Source organism: Bidens hawaiensis, unplaced genomic scaffold, assembly GCF_021521415.1.
Source record: "Bidens hawaiensis isolate Kalapana, Puna unplaced genomic scaffold, B.hawaiensis_p1.1 tig00007035_1, whole genome shotgun sequence".
Taxonomy (NCBI): Eukaryota; Viridiplantae; Streptophyta; class Magnoliopsida; order Asterales; family Asteraceae; genus Bidens; species Bidens hawaiensis.
In genome coordinates, this window is record NW_027491481.1 from 259,434 (window position 1) to 283,709 (window position 24,276).

Here is a 24,276-nt window from a genome sequence, read left to right on the forward strand (position 1 = left end):
TAATAACAATAAATACTTATAACAATATAAGAAAAAACCTAATAATAATAATCAAATGTAAATCAACAAATATTTATAACGTATCATAATTGGTGATCAGAAAATGCGAACAAAAAATAACAGCTAACAGTTATAAAAATAAATCTAATAATAATAGCAAATTGATTCTCACTATTTTGATGTTAAGAATGATTTGTATTTGATTATGAAACATGGGATGCCCAGATTTAAGAACTATATTGTATTCTAAAAGTTATAAGATTCGACATTAACAGCAACCGATCAAACCTTTACTAATTCATAAACCACTTTCGTAACCGGCCACTCTTTCATCGATCCACCTCTCCGATCAGCAAACGATCACCTACACTAATTCATACCCATCGTCCAACAATGTCCGTACCGTATTCCGACGATCCGAACACGAACGTTGGTGACAATACCGACTCCGTGATAATGTACAACGACCTCTGCTACGATCTCTCCTCCCTCCAAGAGCTCGCCTGCCGCGGTGCATGGCGATCCATCCTCGACAAAGTCACACAGGCACGTGCCAGATCTCTCCTTTCAAAACCACACGAACACCTTATTTACCTCTCGTACAACGCCATAGCTCTCACCAAACTACGTCGGTTCTCCGAAGCAGTGGCCGAGCTGGAGTTAGTCGAAAAAGGTCTAGATATATATCGCTACGAAACGTACCCGCATCATTACCCTAACCGCCACGGCTCCATGGCGCCTTTCGTGCTCCGCTGGTTGCATGCAGAGCTTCCTTCGAGGTTGGGTAAGCGTCAGGAGACGCTAGATAGGTTTTATGTATTACTCCAGTTTATCAAAGAGAAGTTATTAAAAGAGCTACCCGATTCGTCACGTAAAGTATGGGAGAAACGCGAGCGTTTGGTGATCAATTCGTTAATAAGTCATCATTTGAGTTTCAAGGAGTTTGGTGTGTGTTTGGTGTTGATTAAGGATTTGATTACCCGGGAATCGGCTCCTGTTGCTAGAGCGATTTTGACGTCGAAGCTAGGGTATATTCAAATGCAGTTTGGGGATTTGGAAGGTGCTAAGGGGACATTTGGTGTGATTGAGGGGATTGTGAAGGAAATTAAAGGGGATGTTGAGATGTTGAATCTTGTGAATAGGAATAATGCATTGGTGTTCATGGTTGAGAAGGATTATGCGTCGGCGGTGAGGGAGTATCAGGAGTGTATCGATAGGGATAACTCGGATGTGGTAGCGATTAATAATAAGGCGCTTTGTTTGATGTATATGCGTGATTTGTCGGATTCTATTAAGGTGATGGAGAGTGCTTTGGAGAGGATTCCTATGATCGCGTTGAATGAGACGATTGTGGTGAATCTGTGTAGTATGTATGAGTTGGCTTATGTTAATCACTCGGATGTCAAGAAGACACTTGGTACTTGGATTGCTCGTGTGGCGCCTGATGATTTTGATACTTCGTGCACTCGAATATGAGGTACTTGCAATGATTTCTTTACCATTTCAATGATATGCATTTCTTTGATAACGAATGAATACATTCATGTGTATGCCTTACTATATCTGCTGTGTAGAATTGTTAGATGTGCAACATACATTATAGGCTGCTCAACTCTTCTTTGGTAATTACTTTGCTTTATAGGGTCTGAAATTTGATTTTATGTACTGATGGTGTGTTACTGTTTTGGATATTCATAATCCTTTCATGTACTCATAGACAATATTCGTCTTCATAGTTCATAGTTTTCTAATGCATAACTAGCATCACGCTATTGGCCTTCTCAGCTACATAGATATATGATAGAGCATAAGTTCTAAAGTGTACAATATGTTTTAAGGACAAACAAGAGCTCACATTCTTTCTCAGTTGAGTGAAATTGGTAGCTTCTGCGTAGTGTGCTTAATTAATTAACTAGAAAAAGGTGATTCAAGAGCTAAATAAACACGAGACCTCTAAAATAAGTGATGTCTTTATGGCTTTATTATGACAATGTCTAGAACTTAAGAGCCACTATCACCAGCCATTTTTGGTGTGGTGCTACAATATGTTGTTAAGGAGTTGCCCATTTCTCATCTTGACTACTTGAAATAGTTGGGTGAATATGGTTTTAATAAGTGTCCATAACATCGTCTGATGTTGTCATTTTCCATGTGATCATTGGCAAATTGGGTGCCATAAAAGATTATAATTAGTTAGCACTTAGCATAATGTTGTAAGTTGCAATTTGAACCTATGTGTGCTGATATGAGTTATGACTTGTCAGCTAAAAAAATGGGTTTCAAAAGGGTTGAGAATCCTTCATACTGTACTTTTAATGCGTACAACCTCCAAAAAATGTGTCATCCAAATTGGATTATACTATAGTGTACTGTATAATATCTGTAATCATATAATTATAGCACAATAATGGGTTAAAAACATTTCAAAATAGATGAAAAGGACTATGTGCGCACGCACACGTGTATATGAACCTGATCCGGCAATGGGGAGGATACTTGAAAGTATCTAAAACATGAAAAGTACGTTCATGTCGTACTTTACATTTGATGTGTTAATGGTAGACTAAAATTATGTTTATTTGATGCAGGCTTGGCTTTTCGCTACAGCTGGTCGCTATAGCATATGCTGGTTGTTTCCTAAGTCTATATTGTTATTAAAAAATAGATCAAATAATGCCTTCTAACATTCAACCAAACATATATATTGAATTTTAGAAGATGCCTCGTGAATAAGCTTTGAATTGTTGTTTTTATTTATTTATTTATTATATGATATATATGAAATGGCAGTTCGAAAATCAGTATGTGTATGGTAAGCATATTTTATCTGCGAAATATATTTTTGATAAAAAATAAAATAAAATTGGTACGGTTGAAACGAGGTAATCGTGGATGCTTCCACAATAATTCTTCCAAAGCCATCTAGGCTAAGGCTCCATGAAAACATCAATTAGTATGGTTTATTTGAGACACCCGTCAATTTCCTAAGAACACAAGAGAAGCAGAGAAAATAGACCCAAAATAATAATAGAAAACAATGACATAAAAATAGAACAAGATAAACAATAAGGAAACATAATTTGACTATAATAAGGAAACTAAATAAAAGATAGACTTAAATAATAATAATAAGCTTATTAATATAATAAGATCGTATTGAAAACCCTCTTATTCTTTACTTTTGAGCGTCTACAAATCTATCGATACTCATTTAACTTTACATTAATAATATGTCGTGCATTAGACCATGATGAGCCCAAATTACGGCAACTCTGGATAAAAGGGGAACCTTTTGTTCTTGTGTCGATCTCAACAAAGAGTATGTTTTTTTTTATAAACTTCTATACAGAGTTTGGTTCATGTAAGATATATTTTACTACATGTAGGTATGTTTATTCAAGACATCACTCACTTTATGTTTAGAAATCGTATTATCGCGATTTAAACACATTATAAGCTTTTGGTGAAGTTGGGTTATGTAACGTTCTCAATTTATCACACTGAGTTATATGACACAAGAGGTTGGTGCACAACCAATTTTAGGGAAAATGATCAAAATAGTCGTTTTTACCAACAATATTCCTTGACCAGCCCTCCCAAATTAAAAATACCCAAAATGACCACTTTTAAAACGGTCGGATCCAGCATATTAGAACTAACATCCGACCGATCTATGATCTATCTGACATCCTTCCGTTTTTGAACCAACCACATCCAGACACTTATCCACGTAAATGGTCCGACCGTTTTTAAAAATACAACTGTTTAGTAATGAGGCCGACTGTTTATTAAACAGTTGGTGCAGCCCTATAACAACCTGTAAACAATCGGTCATACTATTTAATAAATGGCTGGTCATCGGATATATTCCGTCATGCCTTCATATCTTTCGTCGGGCGTTCATAATTAATTCGTAGGGCCTTTATATCTATTCCATTGGACCTTCATATCATTTTGGTCAGACCTTCATATCTTTACAACAACATTTCTAGGTATTTGCAACAACATTTTCAACAACCGCCACATTGAATGGAATAAAATGGATATCATGACAATTGCTGAAAATGAATACCCTCAAACAATAAGCATAAGTGTTACCCATGTTTAGGTTTTCCTATCGTTGCAAACATCCTAAATGTATACATTTTCTAATGTTAGATCTACCGAATGTATGGTTTATTACCCATAGCCCTAGAATTTTTACTAAAAATAAATAATGTTTCTATTATCATTTTGGATTGTTTGTTTTTTTATTATTATTTTATTTAATAAATATATATATTTAGAACGCTTATGAAAAGATATGCAGGCCTGGCCTTGTAGAATAGATACTGAGACCTAATGAACTAGATATTAATGCCCGATGCCTGACGAAAGATATGAAGGCCTGGCCTTTTGGTTATAGGGTCGACCATTTATTAAACAACCGGACTCTTCGATTAAAGGTTGTTGAGTGGCCGGCTCAATAACTAAACATTCGTGCTTTTAAAAACGACTGGGAGCGACCGTTTACATGGTTATTCATCGATGTTGTTGGTTAAAAAATGAAATAGTGTCAGATAGATTAGTCGGATGTCAGTTCAAGTATGTTGTACCCAACCGTCAGAAAGTGGCTATTTTGAGGTTTTTTTAGTTTTAAGTGGCTAGTTAAAGAATCTTGATGGTAAAACGAGCTATTTAATTCATCCCCACCCACCCACCACCAGAGACAAACTTACTTGTATTGCTTGAATATATCCAAGTGTGTTATGTGCTTAAATTGGGTGGTTTAGAACTTAGCCAACTTTTATCTACTTACTAAAAAATTAGAACAAATTGGTGTCACGTTACAAATATGATATTAATATTCATGACATAGGTAAGTAAAGGGTTTTTTTCGTATCGGTCTTCTTTATGAATAACTAGGTTATTGAATCGCGCATGATATAGATAGAAATATAGAAATCGTCAAGTAAAAACATTTATAATTTCAAACAAGTTATTTTTTAATATATTTTTCGAGACAGCAACATGATTTTTAATTGTAATTCATATTCATAGTATTGAAGTACATAAACTTACAAAGAATGACTTTACATAGTAGAATGTTTACGAAGAAAATTTAAACTTTAAAAGATAAACTTCATAAACATTAAAAAATAATATTAACAAAAAACAGACAAACTTCACTAACATTAGCCTGGAAAGTAAGCAAATCAGAAAATAAGCATCCAGGAAAGATTCCCGATAAGTATCCAAGAATGATTCGGGCATCTTGTCTTCCTGGACCGGGAACATAGTTGATGACACAAAAATTCATACACCAATCCAACAAACATAGTGACTAACAGACTACGAAAAATGTTTTTACATTTCATATGAAAAGTCTTGCGCCCTAATAAACTGAAACACGTCCAAAACGCATTAAGAACCAGAACCAAAACCAAATTGAAACCTTTTAAAAATGACATGTTTTGACTAGAATCAAATCGTTACGTTTTGAGAATGAACCATTTTATCCTGAACCAAATCGATATATTTTAAAATTGACTCGTTATGACCCGAACCAAATATATACAATTTTAAAAAGACCCAATGAAACCTGAACGAAATCGATACCTTTTTAAATTGACTCGTTGACCAAAACTAAGCTGATATCCTTTAAAAATGACCCATTTTGACCAGAGCCAAAGCAAATCGAAATATTTCTAAAATGACCCATTTTCATAAATGAAAATTGAAATAACACACTTGAACACTAAGAAGAAAAATGAAGGGTAACACATAAAACGTTCTTAGCTTTTCAAATCCTTTCTACCAAATGCGAATTCCTTTTTCTTGGTTATGAATATAAAAAAAAAACACTTCATTGACTTCAACCCACTTGAAAGTTGAAACTTATGTGAACCTTTCACTTAATTTGTGAACCCTCCATATTCTTTCATTTTGCAATAGGCATTAAAGCCAAACACCAAATAAAGTAAATAAAAATTGAAACGAAATTAAACTGAAAAAAATTAAAACAAAACCAAAACCAAAAATCTAAATAAAACCAAATACCAATAAAACTAAAATAAAAACCAAAATGAAACTGAAAAACTAAAACCAAACCAAAAACAAAAACTGTAAAAACCAAAACAAAAAACTAAATAAAGTTAAATCCGCCTAAAACGAAACTAAAAGAAACAAAAAAAGATCGAACATAAACAAATCAAATTTATAAAACTAAAACCTAACAAAAATCAAAAACTGAAATAAAGCCAAAATAAAAAAATAACTACCATAAAACTTTGAGAAGAAAAATCCAAACTCATTAAGAAACACATGTATTATTCATAATATATTAGATTATAATATGTTGAATGTAATTATGTTAAATGTATTTTGATATAATTTTGAACTAGGTTATTGACCCGTAGTCGCCACGGGTGGAAAAATATAAATCATGTAACATCCATACGTAATATGATATGTTAAATACGATAATATTGGAAAATATAATAATGTTTTAAATTTCGTTGACGTTAGTGATTTAATTGGAATTTGACCAACAACAATATAAGATTGATTATCTTACTATAATTAATTTAATGTCTTATAGGATGATAAATTGAATTTCATTTCCGGATTATATAACAATCAATTAAATTACATGAATTGTGAAAAATAATTAAATACATGAATAATAATAAATATATACATTAACATTAAACAAAAAATAAGACATCTCGTCAACAAATCATCAATCCATTATATCAAGTTGGGGACCTGAAATGATAAAATTAAATATTAATATTAATATCACATAATAATTAAATTACCAATTATGGAAGATTTGAATTATGTGAACAAATGTAAACCTTACCGGAAAATGATATAACCTTACCGGAAAGACATATAAATGTGTATTAGTACAAAATCGGTGAAAACCTAACCAATAAATATAAATCATTCACCATCCAATAATTAGTACAAAATTCCGTGAATAATATACTAAAATTAATGAATTTGTAATTTGGAATAAAAGTAAAAGTCCGGATTATGGTAAGGTATTTATTTTTATGTAACAATACCATTTCGTATTGCAAAATCATCTCTATCGAACAATCTTCTCCGAGCATGTTATTGTCCTTGAGACGCCATAGTTTCAAAATACGAACCTTGAGGACACAGTCGTTGTTAAGCACATCCAATTGGTTCATCATTGTAATGTTTGTTAGCTCCATCTTCCTGATGCTGAAAAATTAAAAATAAACAAACTATTAATTTTTGAACAATTATACTTTGAACCGAACAAATAAACAACAAAATGAATTATATAACCACGACCAAAAATATATACCTTAAAAACAAACAAATTCGATTTTGCTAAATCCGATGTGATGGTATAAGAATAATTGTGTGAATGTCAGAGTATTTATACATAAGAAGTACATGTTTGAATTTTTAAAGATGAGTAAATAAGGAAGATATAAATGTAATTAATTAAAATCATAAAATTAGGGGTTTTGAAATTGCTTAAAATATGAACGAAAATTAGGAGGTCTACATTAGGGATTTTGAAATTTAGAAATAGTTGAATATAATGTTTTTATATTATATTATAATTACAATATAATTTAAATTGATATGTTTAAATCTATACCATATTTTAAAATCCATGTTTACATGATATGATGTTATATATATCATAATTGATTCTACGTTTAAAAATCCGTAATCAAAGAATCAGTATATATATGTGTGTGTGTGTGTGTGTGTGTTTGTACCTCCTTAATCATATGGTTGATTTGATTCCTATTATAAACAAATTTACTTGCAAGTGATTACGGATTTCAAGTTATACTCCATTGGTTATATTTTTAATTAGTCAATCGGTCAAATCTTATAAATATAAAATTAGAGCCAATTATGATAGATTTAAATCCGTAATGACTGGTTAGGTTCTTTTATATTAAATCAGATGTATCAAATATCAATTGATTAATTAAACAATACTAATAAAAATAAGGGATTTTGAAATAATTTATTTACATCATATAATTAGGGATTTTGAAATTAAAGAATATTCAAGTAATTTTAAATTTGAAGAGGTTAATTAAGGAAGGTATGACCAGATATTAAAAATATTAATTTTTAAATTTATGTTGAACCATATTTTTAATTTTGAATCTTCGAATATTTGATTTAATAGACAATTCAGGTAATTAAGCATATATACTAAAAAAATGTTTATTAATGTCAATTAAACTAAAATACGTATGTTATAAAATAGGGAATATTCAAGTTATTTTAAATTTGAAGAGGTTAATTATGGAATGTGTGACCAGATTTTAAAATATTTAAGTTATTCTAAATTTTAAAATTTAAATTTGAAAATCTTTTTAGAAATAATTAATTTGTAATCATGGTATATTCGGTTAATAATCAATCTTTAAGGCTAATTTAAAAGTTTAAAATTTATGGAATGTTTAATCATTATCGATAATTTAGTACTCCGTAATATCAAGTGGTATTTCACAAATGCATAAATAAATTTATAGGGAGAGAAAGGGCTAAAAATTAGGGCACAAGGCTATGAACTTCAAAGATGAAACACCATTTATGATCTTTAGAAAAGAACACAAGGCTTTACGACAAGAAGGTGAAGAATGGATGAAAAAGACAGCCGATTCATACACAATCACGGCTGCACTTATTATCACAATAGTTTTTGCAGCAGCCATTACTGTACCAGGCGAAAACAATGGGGAAACTGGGAAAGCACTTTATGAAACTAGACCGAGCTTCATAATATTTGCCGCCTCGGATGCTATCTCATTGTTCACATCCACCACCGCCTTGTTGTTGTTTCTATCAATTCTCACAGCACGTTATGCTGAAGAGGATTTTCTCTACAAGTTACCTAACAGATTGATACTCGGCCTTGTGATGTTATTCATGTCTGTAACATCCATGATGATTGCCTTTAGCGCAACGCTATATATCACGTTTGGACAACAGAAGTCATGGATCCTGATACCAATTGTTGCATTAACATGTCTTCCCATTGCGGTTACTATTACTTGTAGACCTCATTTCTTCAACATATGGTCATGGAATCTTTGGCAAAAGAAGTGAGCTTAGGATAACCTCATAGGAGAGAATGATTGGTCGCATTATTCAGTTGTATTTTAATATTGGACGGTAGGTATAACTATAACGCGCGCATCATAATATTGGATTTCTTTTGGTAATTATTCAAAATGGCATAAGCTGATGTGATACTTTATGTACCAACCCTGAAGATAGGATTTAATCTTACAGAAAAAAACTAACAGTAATTCGTCGTGAGAGATTAACTGATCATCAAGAAAGTTCAAGTGAACTAAACCATAGTGTGCTTGATTCACAAACCCGTGTAGAGTTAAACGGGAACTCTCACGTAATTTCAAAGTTGGATTATACAGTCAAAATTTATCATGGGTTTGTCACATGATGTAATCTGTTTTCTATGGCATACGTAGTTCTTACTGGTTCGCTTATATTACCAGTAGTTTATCAAGAGTGTCTTTATGTTCTTCATGTTGGACTCGGTCTGCCCAAGACATATTAAATTGATGTGGCTAGTACGTTATGATCCAGGTCGGGTCATACCCAATAACAAGCTAGACAAACACCGATAATATTCGTTCATATATGATGTGATCATAACAAATGAATATTAACACTTGAGTTATTTGGAAAGGGGTTTCTAAATAAAATGTACTTGTGTAATAAACAAATCATATGGATGATTTATGTTTTATGAAAGAACATTACATAGTGTTATTTAAGTTGGTTAAATAACAATATGTGAATAATAATAACCAAGCATGTCTCTTAACATATAATAGGTTTTATAAGTTATAAGTTATAAACTTATAAAAGTATATATGTATGGATATATATATATATATATGTTTAAAGTTTTATAAAAGAAAAAAGATAATAACTCTTTCAAATGTAATATTATTATATGTTTGAGTGGAGACATGCAAGGTGAGTGGAGACATGCAATGGTTATTATTGGTGGAGAGAAAGATGCCTTTAAATAAAACCAAGTCTTTCTCTTTCATTCTTTCATAAAACACATAATTTCCAAGTAAACTTTTCTCTCTTCCTCTCTTGGGTATTTTCATCCAACATAAGAAAAGAAGAAGAAAATTTCAAGTGCAAATCCTAGCTAGAAGTGGTGTGTTGTTGAAGCTTGGGGTATGCTAGCTTTAGGAGCTTCCATATTCAAGTTCTTACCTTTCAATCATCATCTCTTTCACCCGGTTTTGTCATATTGAAAGGTAGTAGTAACATGCATGGACTTATAGTGACATGCATGTATTTGATAGTGTGTAATTCGTATTTGGATCCGGGTTTGGGTTTTGCATGTTTAAAATTGGTTTTATACATATCATATTAACAAGATTTAAAACTTTTATATCCGCTGCGTTTTTGGTAAAATAGGGATTTTATCACTTTGATAATCTTGTTAAAACCCAACACTTCACTTGTCTTATCTTCATATTTGATTCTGATCAAGTTGTTAATATAGCGTGTGGTTTTATTATTTCTTGTCAAATATATTTTCGATAAGTCTTACAAAATTTGATGATTATTTTTGTCTTAATTAGAATATGTTATTCTGATTTCCTTCTTTCTGTAATACAGAAAATCATTATGCGCTTTGTGGCGGTTTTCTGGTTAATCTTTATTGGTGATACTTAGGAATATATATGATCTTTTCTTTTGGAGTATGGATTTATAATCCACTATTCAGTTAGAAGTTTATTGTTTAGCAAAGTTTTGTTTTTAATATATTATATTTTACAAAAGTTTCTTGCTCAAATGATTATGTATATAACTTGATTCAATTTAGCTATGTTATAACTTGATTCATTTTAACTGTCTGCATATATTTTTCTTTAATGTTTTTTTATAAACTCTTCCTACTTTAGGAAAGTCTACATATTGGCATCAGTCATGTACTATTTCCTCAACAACTTCATGTTTAATGATCTTTAACTAGAGGTGCACAAACCAGTTTAAAACTCAAAACCGGTTCGGTTTGGTCAACAAAAGTCAAACAAGTTTATGGTCGGTTTCGGTTCGAGTTGAAACCGATTTCTTGACCAGGTTACGATCGGTTTTGGTTTGGGTTATGATCGGTTTCGGTTGGTTTTGGTTCGGTTAGCCGGTTTTGGGGGAGAAAATTACAAACCGTTTCCGAACCTACGGTTTCAATCGGTTCCAAACCGGTTTCTACATAATCTGTTTCAAAGCGGTTCGGTTAACCAATTTATTCACCGATAAGTAATTAATCGCTTCTTTCTTCTCACTCGTCTTCTCAAACGACATGTAAATCGAATTCAATTTCTCAAATGCAGATTTTGTCCGGATCAGTGTTGTAAAATCACGATTAGTCACCAATTAATAAGCGATTAATCACTAATAGGCATGCTACCAATTCGATTTCGCCTAATTGGGCCAACAAAATGGTCAAAGTTGGTCCAAATTGGCCCAAATCGTTTAAAGTCTTTATAAATCGGTCAAAAGTGGTAAAAGTTCAGTCAAATTATGGTCAAAATCTGTCAATTTTTGAAGCATTTGAATATCATACTTATAATAAAAAGCTACATATAATTCAAAATTATGTTATACATTTTTGAAAAATTACATATAATATCACATTCCAATTACTCCCAATTAATCGCTAGCCGATACCCTACCGTCCGACTAATGTCTCACGAGTTTTACAACACTGGTCTCGATAATAAACCGACCTACGTGTCCTCCCGGTGCTAAATTTAACAGAGTTAACTGCTCGAAGTTTACAATTTCAACGCGTGGCATGTTTCTAAATGCTTTCACAAGCTTTGATCCTTCCGTTCGTACATTAAAGGTCTCTCAATACTTTCAGTTAAATCCTTAACAACTAACAGAATCTTTAACAACTAACGGGAGTTCGGGGACTAATTCGATGCGATGGAAGTGGTGAGGGGGTAAACGACTTGGTTGACGTTGATTTTTCAGTGCCAATGGCGCGATTCTGGTAGGTGCAAACATGAGACCGCCACGGCACATGTTGCCAAAGGTGCATTGGCCGCAGCAGGGACATGTGAAACGGCACAGTTGGAGATGTTGGAGTGGGCAAAGTTGACTGTGTACACACGGGAATTTTTTTTTTTTGAAATGATGTTAGATTAATAATAAATTTAGGTAAACAATAAAGTAAAAAAAAAAGATTTAGGTGTACCCGTTTTTTAGAAAAGCGGATTATGACAAAATGATTTTGGATCCGTGTTTGAGAATGTCGGATCATCTGACAACATTCGAGAAACATGTAATCCGCTATTGAGAATAACAAATTAGGGCAAATCTAATTTAACCCCATTAGGCAGCCAAGTTAACACAATTAACAAACCAAATTAACTAACCAAACTAACCAAATTAACCAGCCAACTAACCTAACTTTGAATTCTCTTCATTGTTGTGCACTGCAACAAAGGACTGCCCACTATCCCCGCCAATCTGCAAAGCTCCCATTATCACATGCAACCCTACCATTATTTGGATTCTCTTCATTATTATACACAACATTATCACATGCAAATCTGCCATGAATGCTCCTACCATGAAAAAGACGAAGACCAGAAAAAAAAGTTATTTTTTTTTTAATCCGTCATTACAAATTTAAAAAAAAAAATACTTTTCCTAATCCATCATTGGTAACGGCGGATTAGGTTTTTATTTTTTTTCGGTAGTTCTTAGTGGTATGTTTTGTTTTGAAATGAGTAGTCAAGATCTAAGATAATCATGTGCCGAGATGTTTGTACAAGATATTAAAGTTTCATAAATGTGGGATTTTTTTTATTGCCACCTTTACATTATTGTACCTAAAAATTTCTGATGCCCAGAATATTTTACATTTTATTACCACCATTTATAATATTTTTATTGCCAACGTTTATACTTGTTTAATAGCTACATAAATTAAACAATTAATTGTTTTTTAATAATGTAAATTTACATTGTAAATTACTATAATTATTATACAAGTAAAATTGGTAAGTTAGAATAAAAGAACCGTCTAACTCAAGTAAAAGTTACAATGATATTAAATTTGTTGACAAAATTGAATACTTTTTATTTGGTTATTCTACAAACTGTGTTGGACAATGTATTTATTTCTTAACCATGACAGTTTTAGAAAAATTTGAAGTCAGTAATATACTCATATGTATACAATATTTTTATAGATTCAAGAATGAATCAAAGGTTTATGTAGATGTATGTAAAATATCACTATAAAATTTTTACTAGCTTTTTAAGTTTATAAAAAGTGGTATTGCTGTAATATATATATATATATATATATATGTTTAAGTTCACGAGAGAAATGATATTAGTGCAAGAAGTGGAAAAAATGTTTCCAACCAATCATATGCTTTCTTTTTTATTTTATGTTTAAATAAATAGAAGGACATATTAGTAAACTTTCATTTTTTTTTATTTTAGGCAACTAATAAATATACCAAGAGTTTCAAATAATAATTTTATGTTTATTTGTATATTATATTTGTCAAATTTTTGGTTTTTATTTTTGGTAAATAATATATTTTTAGTACGTTTCAATTTATTACTATTTTTCTTTTATATTATTTTATATTATCTTAATTGTTCAATAGTTATCATTCTAAATTTAATTTGACAATTTTCCAGTTAACAAAGAATGTTTTAAGCAACTCACTAGCACTTTCATCAAGTTGTATGTATAAAGAATCTGTGTGGGCTGATCCTTTGATACATGTAGCTTTTGATCTCTTCATGTAATATATGTTACTACCCTATTTATATATATCTCGCTTCATAATTATTGTTATGACTACATATGTATTAATAACCCTACAAATTATTATTATTATTATTATTATTATTATTATTATTATTATTATTATTATTGTTAGGGCACGGAAATTTGACACTGTGGATACGTTATCCTGAAATATGTTCTTGGATCAGTTATCCTTAGACAGATCCTGTCAGGATCAGTGGTCTTCAGTACTTGGTATTATTAACAATTGTTTCTTGTGTGTAGGTTGTTATTTAATAAGTATAGCGGCTCCAAGACTTATTCCACCGGATATCTCGCTATTGGACTTGTCAAACACGTGGTCAAATGGCTGTAACACGTTTAGTGGGAGAAGTGGCGGATTTATAGGACTTCTTGTTGTGTCACAAATAAATGAGTGCTGAGGATATGTTATTCTTGAAGACATGTCTGGATCAATTATCCTTCTGAAGAGTTCCCGAGTTATGTCAGGATCATGGATCCTCGGTATTTGATGCTATTAACGGTTGTTTCTCATATGAATGTTGATATTTATCAACATTAACAGCTCCAAGGACCAAGTCTGCCTAAACTTTCGCTACAAGACTCCTTTATGCACGTGGTCAAAGATATGGAGTGGATAGTGGAGGATTTGCGGATTTTTAGGACCTGTTTGTTAGTTAGTTATTAATTATTTTCTTTATATACTGAGATTATGATCGATTAGGAGATTCATTCATCACTGTATACACACACACTCAGAGCAGAACCAAACACTCTCTGTACACATTAGCAATTCTTGTAACATCGATCTAATCTCCACAACACTTGTAACCGATTTTTACCATTAATAAACTTGACGGTGATAGTTTTCACCGTCCGAGGGTTTTTTGTGCCGGAGATTACTATAATCACGTACTATCCGACCGAAGGTTACCTCGTTGATCCTTGAATAAAGTGATTCGACCAAAGATTATCTTGTTAATCCTTGACCGAAGTCATTTTATCAAAGATTTCCTTGTTAAGTTTTGACCGAAGTAAGATTATCGTAATTAAGGGCTTTTTCCCTCGTGATCAAATCACGGTGTTCATCTCTATTTCGTTCATATAATCACTGTTATCATTTTAGCACTAAACCTCACATAACAGATTTGGATACATTATCCTTAGCAGATTTTTGTCCAAAATAATTTGGCGCCCACCGTGGGGCAATTGGTGCTATAATCCGTATTATTCCTATCATTCTCAACTTTTTCATACCCATATCACTATCAATGGCCTCTCAATGAACCTCTGCTTCATCAACCATGCTGACTACGGTTCCTCTCTCATTAAGGACTTTGCCACCGATGCCTCCGCCAATTACGGGAACGCAACAGCCTGCTGCTTCTGGGAGCAAGACGCAACTACCAGTCTTCCAGAGCTCAAAAACCGCTGCTGCTGCCCCGGTGGTTAATACTAACAGTGATGTTTCATCTATGTTTTCGCTGGTTAAAGCATACAAGGAGCAACATAACAAGACTAATCAGAGGATCCTCCGTGAGATAGAGGATCTCAAGAAGAACAAGAGGCCAGCAGAGGATCTCAACCCCCTGATGCCAAGGATGCTGGATTTCACCAGTCCAGAATCCATGGCTCAGTTCTCTCAAGGATCATCTATCCTTCAACAGGGGTCCATGGGTCAACAGACTCAAGGATCCTCGCTATTTCAGCCAGGATCATCTATCATTCAATAGGGGTCCATGGGTCAACAGACTCAAGGATCCTCGCTATTTCAGCCAGGATCATCTATCCTTCAACAGAGGTCCATGGGTCAACAGACTCAAGGATCCTCCTATTTCAGCCAGGATCATCTATCCTTCAACAGGATCCATGGGTCAGCAGAATCAAGGATCCTCATATTATCGGCTAGGATCGGTCATCCTTCCACAAGGATCCTATGGTACCCAACCTCAAGGATCCTTCATCCCGAATCAAGGATCCTTCTTTCCGAATCAAGGATCCTCGGGCGTCCAACATCAACGATCCTCCGAAGTCCATGAATGGGACATAATCCCCATGCAGACTATAGCCTCTGGAGGACCAACTCTTATCGCAGACTCCTCATATCCCATCTACTCATCCGAGATGCCAACCTTCACTCAGCAAAGAGGTAACTTGTACGATCCTTTATCCTTAGATGCTAACCGCGGTTCCATGTAGGATGCAGGTATCAACCAAGCTATGGCCAAGGAGCTGCAGAAGCTCAAGGATATGATATCCAGTGTTCCCGGGGTCATAAGACCAATTCCTGAGATACCTGAGGGAAGCCACAGAGTATCCAGATTCGCTCCGCATATCTGTGATGCTGAAATCCCGAAGCGGTTCCAGACTCCGAATATGAAGACTTACGACGGGACCACTGATCCCGAAGAACATGTAGCACAGTATAGGGAAAGGATGGAGATCAATCCTATTCCGGAGAGACTCAAAGAAGCTTGCCTATGCAAGGGCTTTGGATCCAAACTAACGGGAGCCGCTCTAAAATGGCTGCTAAGTCTTCCTCCCTTTTCAATTACTTCTTTCTCACACTTAGTTAACTTGTTTAACACTCAGTTTTTTCGTAGTCGGAAATTTGAAAGGTTAACCAGTGATTTATATCGTGTTGTCCAACCTAGTGATGAATCCCTTAGGGATTTCGTCACTAGATTCGGCAAGGAAGCTCTAGAAATCCCAAATCTTGACATGACTACTGCTGTTGAAGCATTCAAGATGGGAATTCAGAAGAGCTCCCCCTTTTTATGATAATTTAGTGATGACTCCATGCAGGACATTAGACGAAGTCAGAAACAGGGCATTAAGATACATCCGATTAGAAGAAGATAAAAGGATCCAGGATCGTCTTGGAGGACAAACGAAACAAGAAACTCCCGAGAAGAATAAAGGATCCTGGAATAGAAACAACAATTCAAAGCCGTTCGCCAAGCCCAATAATATACAACGTGAGGGCAGTTGAAGAAGGAGATGCCGATGAAGACTATCATTGCATCTCCGATTATTGTTTCTCTATGGATACTCATGGCTTGATCTGTGCCATGAAGGATTTGGGAGAAAAAGCAAGGTGGCCCATAAAAAATGAGAAGGTTGTCAGCTTCAAGGACAAGTCTAAGTGGTGTGCTTTCCACGAAGATTTTGGCCACGCAACAGACGAATGCGTCGGCTTAAGGAGGGAAATTGGTTACCTCCTGAGCAAGGGTCACTTTAAAGAACTCTTGGGAAGGAAGAAATCCAAGATCCAAGATCCTGAAGACCTTCTACAGAAAGCAACACCGCCACCACCAGATGCTCATGTGATCAATTTTGTCTCCAGAGACTACGAATTATTTCAAGATTCTTGTGCCATTAGAGAAGATCCCGTGGTAGAATTCGAACTGGACGACGAGAGAAGACCGCTCATCTCCACTACTCGAGTGACTGATCAGAGAATCTTCTTCAATTCAAGGATCCAGGATCCTCACCAGGACAAGCTGGATATGCGAATGGTCAATTTCATTTCAGGTGGTTCAGACATATGTGGAACTTCTTTCTCTGCAGCAAAAAAACTCGTTAAAGAGATAAAGATGGATAACGGAGATCAACCAATAGTGTTAACCACCCTAACAACAGACAAGATAATCTTCTTCGATGAGGAAGACAAAATGAACATACAGGATCCTCATCACGACGGTTTGATTATTACTTTATTTATCTCTAACCATTATGTACGCAGGATCCTAGTAGACAGCGGCAGCTCGGTCAACATTATCCAACATGATGTCCTTAAGAAAATGAATACCCTGGATTCAGAAATCATCCCTATAACATCGGTGCTAGTTGGTTTCAGTGGAGAAACCAAGAAGACACTGGAGGACATCAACCTCCCAATTTATATCGAAGGGTTAAATTCATACCAAAAATTTTATGTAATAGATAACCTTTCCTGTTGCAATGTTATTTTAGGTAGGCCGTGGCTCCATGGAATGAAGGCTGTAGCCTCAACTTACCACCAGTGCATCAAGTTACCTACTCATTGGGGAGTTTTAAAGATAGTAGGTGACCAAGCGGAGGCCAAGAATTATTATTCATCATCAATGAAGCCAACAGCCAAGCCGACCATAGCATAGCAACTACAGCAACATCCTAGGGACGTGATGGAAGCTCGGGAGAAAGACCTTAAAGAAGTATCATTGGACCCGAGGATCCTGAAATAAAGGTGTTCCTAGGATCCAGTATCCCAAGTAAGATTGAGGAGGATATAATATCCTTCTTAGGGCGAAGAAAATCTACCTTTGCCTTTAAGCATTCAGACATGACAGGGGCAACATATCAAAGACTGGTCAATATGATGTTCAAAGACCAGTTAGGCAAGACCATGGAAGTTTGAATGGACTCAAAAGCATGAGGATGCGCTGAAGGCTCTTAAGGATTATCTAACCTCAGCACCAGCCTTGATGAAGCCAATTTATGGTGAGCCGTTGTCTCCGAACTTAGACGTTTCAGGTAATGCAGTCAGTGCTGTTCTGGCAAAGGATCATGAAGGTCCACAGCATCCGGTATATTATAATGTTTTTAGAAAACCAGAGTTATCAGGTAGAATGGCCAAATGGGAAGTGAAGTTAAGTGCATATGATATCCAGTATGAGCCAAGAACAGCAATCAAGTCTCAAGCACTAGCGGACTTTGTGGCTGATTTCACTAGTGATCTACAAAAAGAGCTGACTTGGAGGTCTAACAACTGGAAAGATCAAGGATCCTTGGATCCTCTTCACAGATGGAGCATCCAACGTAAGAGGAACGGGATTGGGCATACTACTGAAATCGCCACAGGGGGACATAATACCCCAGTCCATTGCATGTGCATTCCAAGCTACCAATAATGAAGCAGAATATGAAGCACTTATAGCAGGTTTACTCTTAGCCAGAAATATGAGGATCAGGTATCTTCAAGTTTATATGGATTCTTTACTCATTACTAACCACTTTAACGGTTCTTATACCGTAAAAGGTGAAAATATGATCAAATATTTAGAAATTGTGAAGGAATTAGCAAAATCTTTCGAGATATTTAGTATAGTACAGGTACCAAGAGAAGAAAATGCCGGGGCTGACACTTTGGCAAATTTAGCCTCATCCCTAAAAATACCAGAAAATACGAAGATCCCAATTATTCACATACTCTCGCCAGCAATAGGAGAGCAAGAAATTGGGGGAAATAACAAATGATAAGCAGATTGTGCTTTGGGATCCATTATCCTTGGACAATCAAGGATCCTGGATCCTCCCGATCAAAAAGTACATACAAACAGGAGAAATTCCAACAACAGAGAATCCCAGATCCTTCAAACTCAAGGTATCACAGTACATTTTATTAGATGATATGCTATATAGAAAATCTCTTGCAGGTCCATACTTGAGGTGCATCGAGGATCCTGAGATCAGAGAAGTACTCAAGGCTTTTCATGAAGGAGACTGCGGCAACCACACAGGTGGAAGAGAACTATTTTCTAGGATACTTAGAACTGGATACTTCTGGCCAACCATGAAGAAGGATGCAGTGGAGTATTCAAGGAAATGTGATGCTTGTCAAAGACATGCAAACATCCTTCATCAGCCAGCGGAGCCTTTATATCCTATATCCTCCTCATGGCCTTTCATGAAATGGGGTATGGATATTGTAGGCAAGCTACCAAAAGCACCCGGTGGAAAAGTCTTTATGCTTGCTATGACTTACTACTTCTCCAAATGGATTGAGGCAAAAGCATTTGTATAAGTCCGAGAAAGGGAAGTAATATCTTTTATTAAACGAAATATTATAACTAGATTTGGTATTCCTGCTGAAATTATTTGTGACAATGGTTCCCAGTTTATCGGGAATAGAACCACTAACTTTTGTGACAGTTGGGGCATCAAAATGATTACTTCCACTCCGGTTCATCCTCAAGCCAATGATCAAGCAGAGTCTAGCAACAAGATCATCATCAACAATCTAAAGAAGAAGCTAGGATCCAAAAAGGGAAAATGGGTTGAAGAACTTTCTTATGTTCTTTGGGCAGACAGGACTACGCCCAAAAATGCAACAGGCCAAACACCCTTCTCATTGGTGTTTGGATCAGAAGCAGTAATTCCCACAGAAATGGTGGTACCTACGGCGAGAACGAGCATCCGTGATCCTGTAGCCAATGAAGAAACCCTTCTTGAAGATTTGGATACTATAGAAGAACTCAGAGACCTAGCCAAGATCAGGATGGCAACATATCAATAAAGGGTAGCTGGGGCATACAACAAAAATATCAGAATCAGAAGATTTCAAGAAGGAGATCTAGTTTTAAGGAAAGCCTTCCAAAACACAACAAATCCAGCTGATGGGAAGCTAGCATCCAAATGCGAAGGACCTTATCAGATTGAGTCGGAAGCAGGAAAGGGGGCATATCATTTGCTCACAATTGAAGGCAATAGACTACCAAGAGCATGGAATGCTATCCACCTAAAGAAGTACTTTTTCTAATCAGGATCCAGTATCCTGAGAGGATATATTATCCTTAAAGGATCAAGGATCCTAAAATCGGTAATATCTATCTGATTACTTAACTATTTTTTATTCTTATTATTCTAAGGATAATATATTCTTAACATTTATCTTTTCCAAGTTTTTAAGTAACAATGCAGATTTCAATAAGAGGTTCAATATCTAAGAGGTTGGCCACCCCTCCTTTACATATAAGGTACTTTACTATTTCCCTTGGCCTTGCCCACGATTGGGTATGACCCACGATGGTCATATCCCCTAAGGTTCAAAGGTTTCCACCTTTCTCACGATCTCCAGTTGCGCACGATATCCGATGTATAGTCCGGGGCAGCGGGACCAGTACACGTTTAGTGGCTGACAATTTCGTTGTTGCCGGCTATATGGAGGATCCTACGATATATGGTAGACGTACCATTTCCTAAGGTTTAAGGGGTTTTCACCTCTTCTCAAGGGCCATGTTGCCAGTTTAATCCTAAGGTTTAAGGGGTTTTCACCTCTTCTCAAGGGCCATGTCGCCAGTTTAATCCTAAGGTTTAAGGGGTTTTCACCTCTTCTCAAGGGCCATGTCGCCAGTTTAATCCTAAGGTTTAAGGGGTTTTCACCTCTTCTCAAGGGCCATGTCGCCAGTTTAACACCAGATTATTGGGCTTGTCCCCAGAATATTTGTTGGGCTTGTCCCCAGAATATTTATTGGGCTTGTCCCCAGTTTATTTTATGGGCTTGTCCCCAGCTTAACGAATTTGATTCCAATTAATAATATGAATTATCTGCAACGAATTTTCTAAGTTATTACTGAAGATCGAGAAACTAAGGATCCCGGATCCTAAAAATACTCTTGTAAGGAACATTAAGAGTTCAATACTTCTGGTAACTTAGGTCTAACCAGACCTTACGGTATGATTTCTGTTTATCGGTTTACACTTATTTGATTTCAGTTTATATCTTCATAGATATAAGGATTCATTATTCTCAATCTATTTTTATAAGGATTTGAGATCCTGGTTTATTTTTGCAAGGATATTTTATCCTAAAAACTTTTTACTAAAATATATTATTTCTTAAAACTTTCAATGAGACTTAAGCTATATCAAACAAACTTTCAAAATAACAAGTAACAAGTAAGTAGTCAAAAGATTTATATATTAATTAAGATAAGCCACGAGGACTTATCCAAAATTCTTAACCCGGACTTCACCATACGAAAGATGGACCATCCACCCAAGTTAAACAGGTGTTACTAGTTGTTCGTGATTTGCAGGGAGAAGGATATACAACCGGAAGTGAAGTTTCCATGGAAACTCCATTGATATATGATAATTATATCTAGCTTGTCAAATCTCATCCGTTTTTGCAGGAAGTCTGAATTCAAAGGCAAAATGACAGCTGTGATCATATCACAACCGCCAATTTGGAGGCAATTGTTAGGGCACGGAAATTTGACACTGTGGATACGTTATCCTGACATATGTTCTTGGATTAGTTATCCTTAGACAGGTCCTGTCAGGATCAGTGGTCCTCAGTACTTGGTATTATTAACAATTATTTCTTGTGTGTAGGTTGTTATTTAATAAGTATAGCGGCTCCAAGACTTATTCCACCGGATATCTCGCTATTGGACTTGTCAAACACGTGGTCAAATGGCTGTAACACGTTTAGTGGGAGAAGTGGCGGATTTATAGGACTTCTTGTTGTGTCACAAATAAATGAGTACTGAGGATATGTTATTCTTGAAGACATGTCTGGATCAATTATCCTTCTGAAGAGTTCCAGAGCTATGTCAGGATCATGGATCCTCGGTATTTGATGCTATTAACGGTTGTTTCTCATATGAATGTTGAAATTTATCAACATTAACAGCTCCAAGGACCAAGTCTGTCTAAACTTTCGCTACAAGACTCCTTTGTGCACGTGGTCAAAAATATGGAGTGGATAGTGGAGGATTTGCGGATTTTTAGGACCTGTTTGTTAGTTATTTTTTAATTATTTTCTTTATATACTGAGATTATGATCGATTAGGAGATTCATTCATCACTGTATACACACACACTCAGAGCAGAACCAAAAAATCTCTGTACACATTAGCAATTCTTGTAACATCGATCTAATCTCCACAACACTTGTAACCGATTTTTACCATTAATAAACTTGACGGTGATAGTTTTCACCGTCCGGGGGTTTTTTGTGCCGGAGATTACTATAATCACGTACTATCCGACCGAAGGTTACCTCGTTGATCTTTGACTGAAGTGATTCGACCAAAGATTATCTTGTTAATCCTTGACCGAAGTCATTTTATCAAAGATTGCCTTGTTAAGTTTTGACCGAAGTAAAATTATCGTAATTAAGGGCTTTTTCCCTCGTGATCAAATCACGGTGTTCATCTCTATTTCGTTCATATAATCGCTGTTATCATTTTAGCACTAAACCTCACATAACAGATTTGGATACATTATCCTTAGCAGATTTTTGTCCAAAACAATTATTATTATTTATTATTATTATTATTTGAGTCATATTCATTTAACATCCTACACATGAATTAATATTATCCTACACATACATTTTTATGCCTACATAAATACTAGTAACCCTACATAAAAATATAAAATGTCTAGGCTTTGTGCAAAGTGATTAGGTAATAATCCTACATACAAATATTAAATATGCAGACTTTGTTCAAATGTGTAGGTAGTAACCCTACATATAAATATTAAATGTATATCCTTTGTTCAAAGTGTCTAGGTGTAAATATCCATTCTAGTTCTTTATAATTCAAAACCTACACAAAAATATCATATACTTCTACTAAGTTATATAATAAAAATTATTCATATAAAAATCTCAAAATTTGTCGTAAATTTAAGATAAGATAATAATTAATAACAAATAAAATCTAAAGAAATGTGTCCTATGCAATAATTTATAACAGATACAAAAATTAATTTAATTAACACTATAAATTAAGTCCCTAATAAAATAAGCCACAAATATGGAATGTGATAATATAGGTCATATATTTGGAATGTGATTAATACATGTACGTTTTAGTTTAAACTTCTAAAATATAAAATCCCAATATACCATTTTAACATTAAATACATTAAAAAAAAAGAATATGAATATTACAATATTGCCATTTTGAATGTAAGCCATAGATCAAACATAATCAATGGCTAAGATCAATTTCTCACACTTCTTGCAATAATACCATTTCTCTCTTAAACAATCCTTATATATATATAGGGGAAAGTGAATATGAGGTTGTTAAGCGTCTAAGCTTAGATGTGAAACATTCAAAACTACGTCGTTTTGATCAATTATTACATTAAAGCCATCCATTTTTATGTCAAATTTCTTTAAACAGATTCAATTAAAACATGCATAGAATATATACAAAAAAATTATAATAATTTTACTTAACTTCCCTTCTCTTGATTCACACATCATCTTCCTCCGTATATCTTTTTTTGTAATATTGTCATATTCATTTTTGTATATATAATTTAGAGAACTATGAAAATCTCCACTCAATGTTTTAAAACATTACGTTAAATAAATTCAATAATTAGCTAGTCAAGATCCAAGAATAGAAACATACTTGAAACTTGAATTCCATTGATGAATACTCAATTTTAGTTTTGGATTCAACCTATTATTGTATTTAACATATAAGTTAAACAAAAATAATAATAAACAAAGTGTAACAACTCGACTTTTCGAATTAATATTTTATTAAATACCCGACCCGATTCGATGTTCGGGAAATTTTATCACGTTTATCGAGTAACTAATATTTAATTTAATTGTTTATTATATTTAATATATATATACACTTTGAAGCATATACAACTTTAAACCCCAAACTATAATTTAACCTATTTTTGTTTCCATGTCTAAACCTTAAGGACTA

General features: G+C 34.4%; 2 protein-coding genes across 2 annotated transcripts; both read left to right on the top strand.

Moving 5' to 3' along the window:
* The first annotated feature begins 358 nt into the window (after positions 1–358).
* LOC143634224 (uncharacterized) lies at positions 359–1,555 on the top strand. Its single transcript, XM_077102370.1, has one exon. The coding sequence runs from the start codon at positions 394–396 to the stop codon at positions 1,474–1,476; it is 1,083 nt and encodes a 360-aa protein (XP_076958485.1). The 5' UTR covers positions 359–393; the 3' UTR covers positions 1,477–1,555.
* A 7,001-nt stretch (positions 1,556–8,556) lies between these two features.
* Positions 8,557–9,099, top strand: LOC143634218 (ankyrin repeat-containing protein ITN1-like). The gene has a single exon (XM_077102367.1). It carries the CDS (start codon positions 8,557–8,559, stop codon positions 9,097–9,099), a length of 543 nt encoding a protein of 180 aa, XP_076958482.1.
* The last annotated feature ends 15,177 nt before the right edge of the window (positions 9,100–24,276 follow it).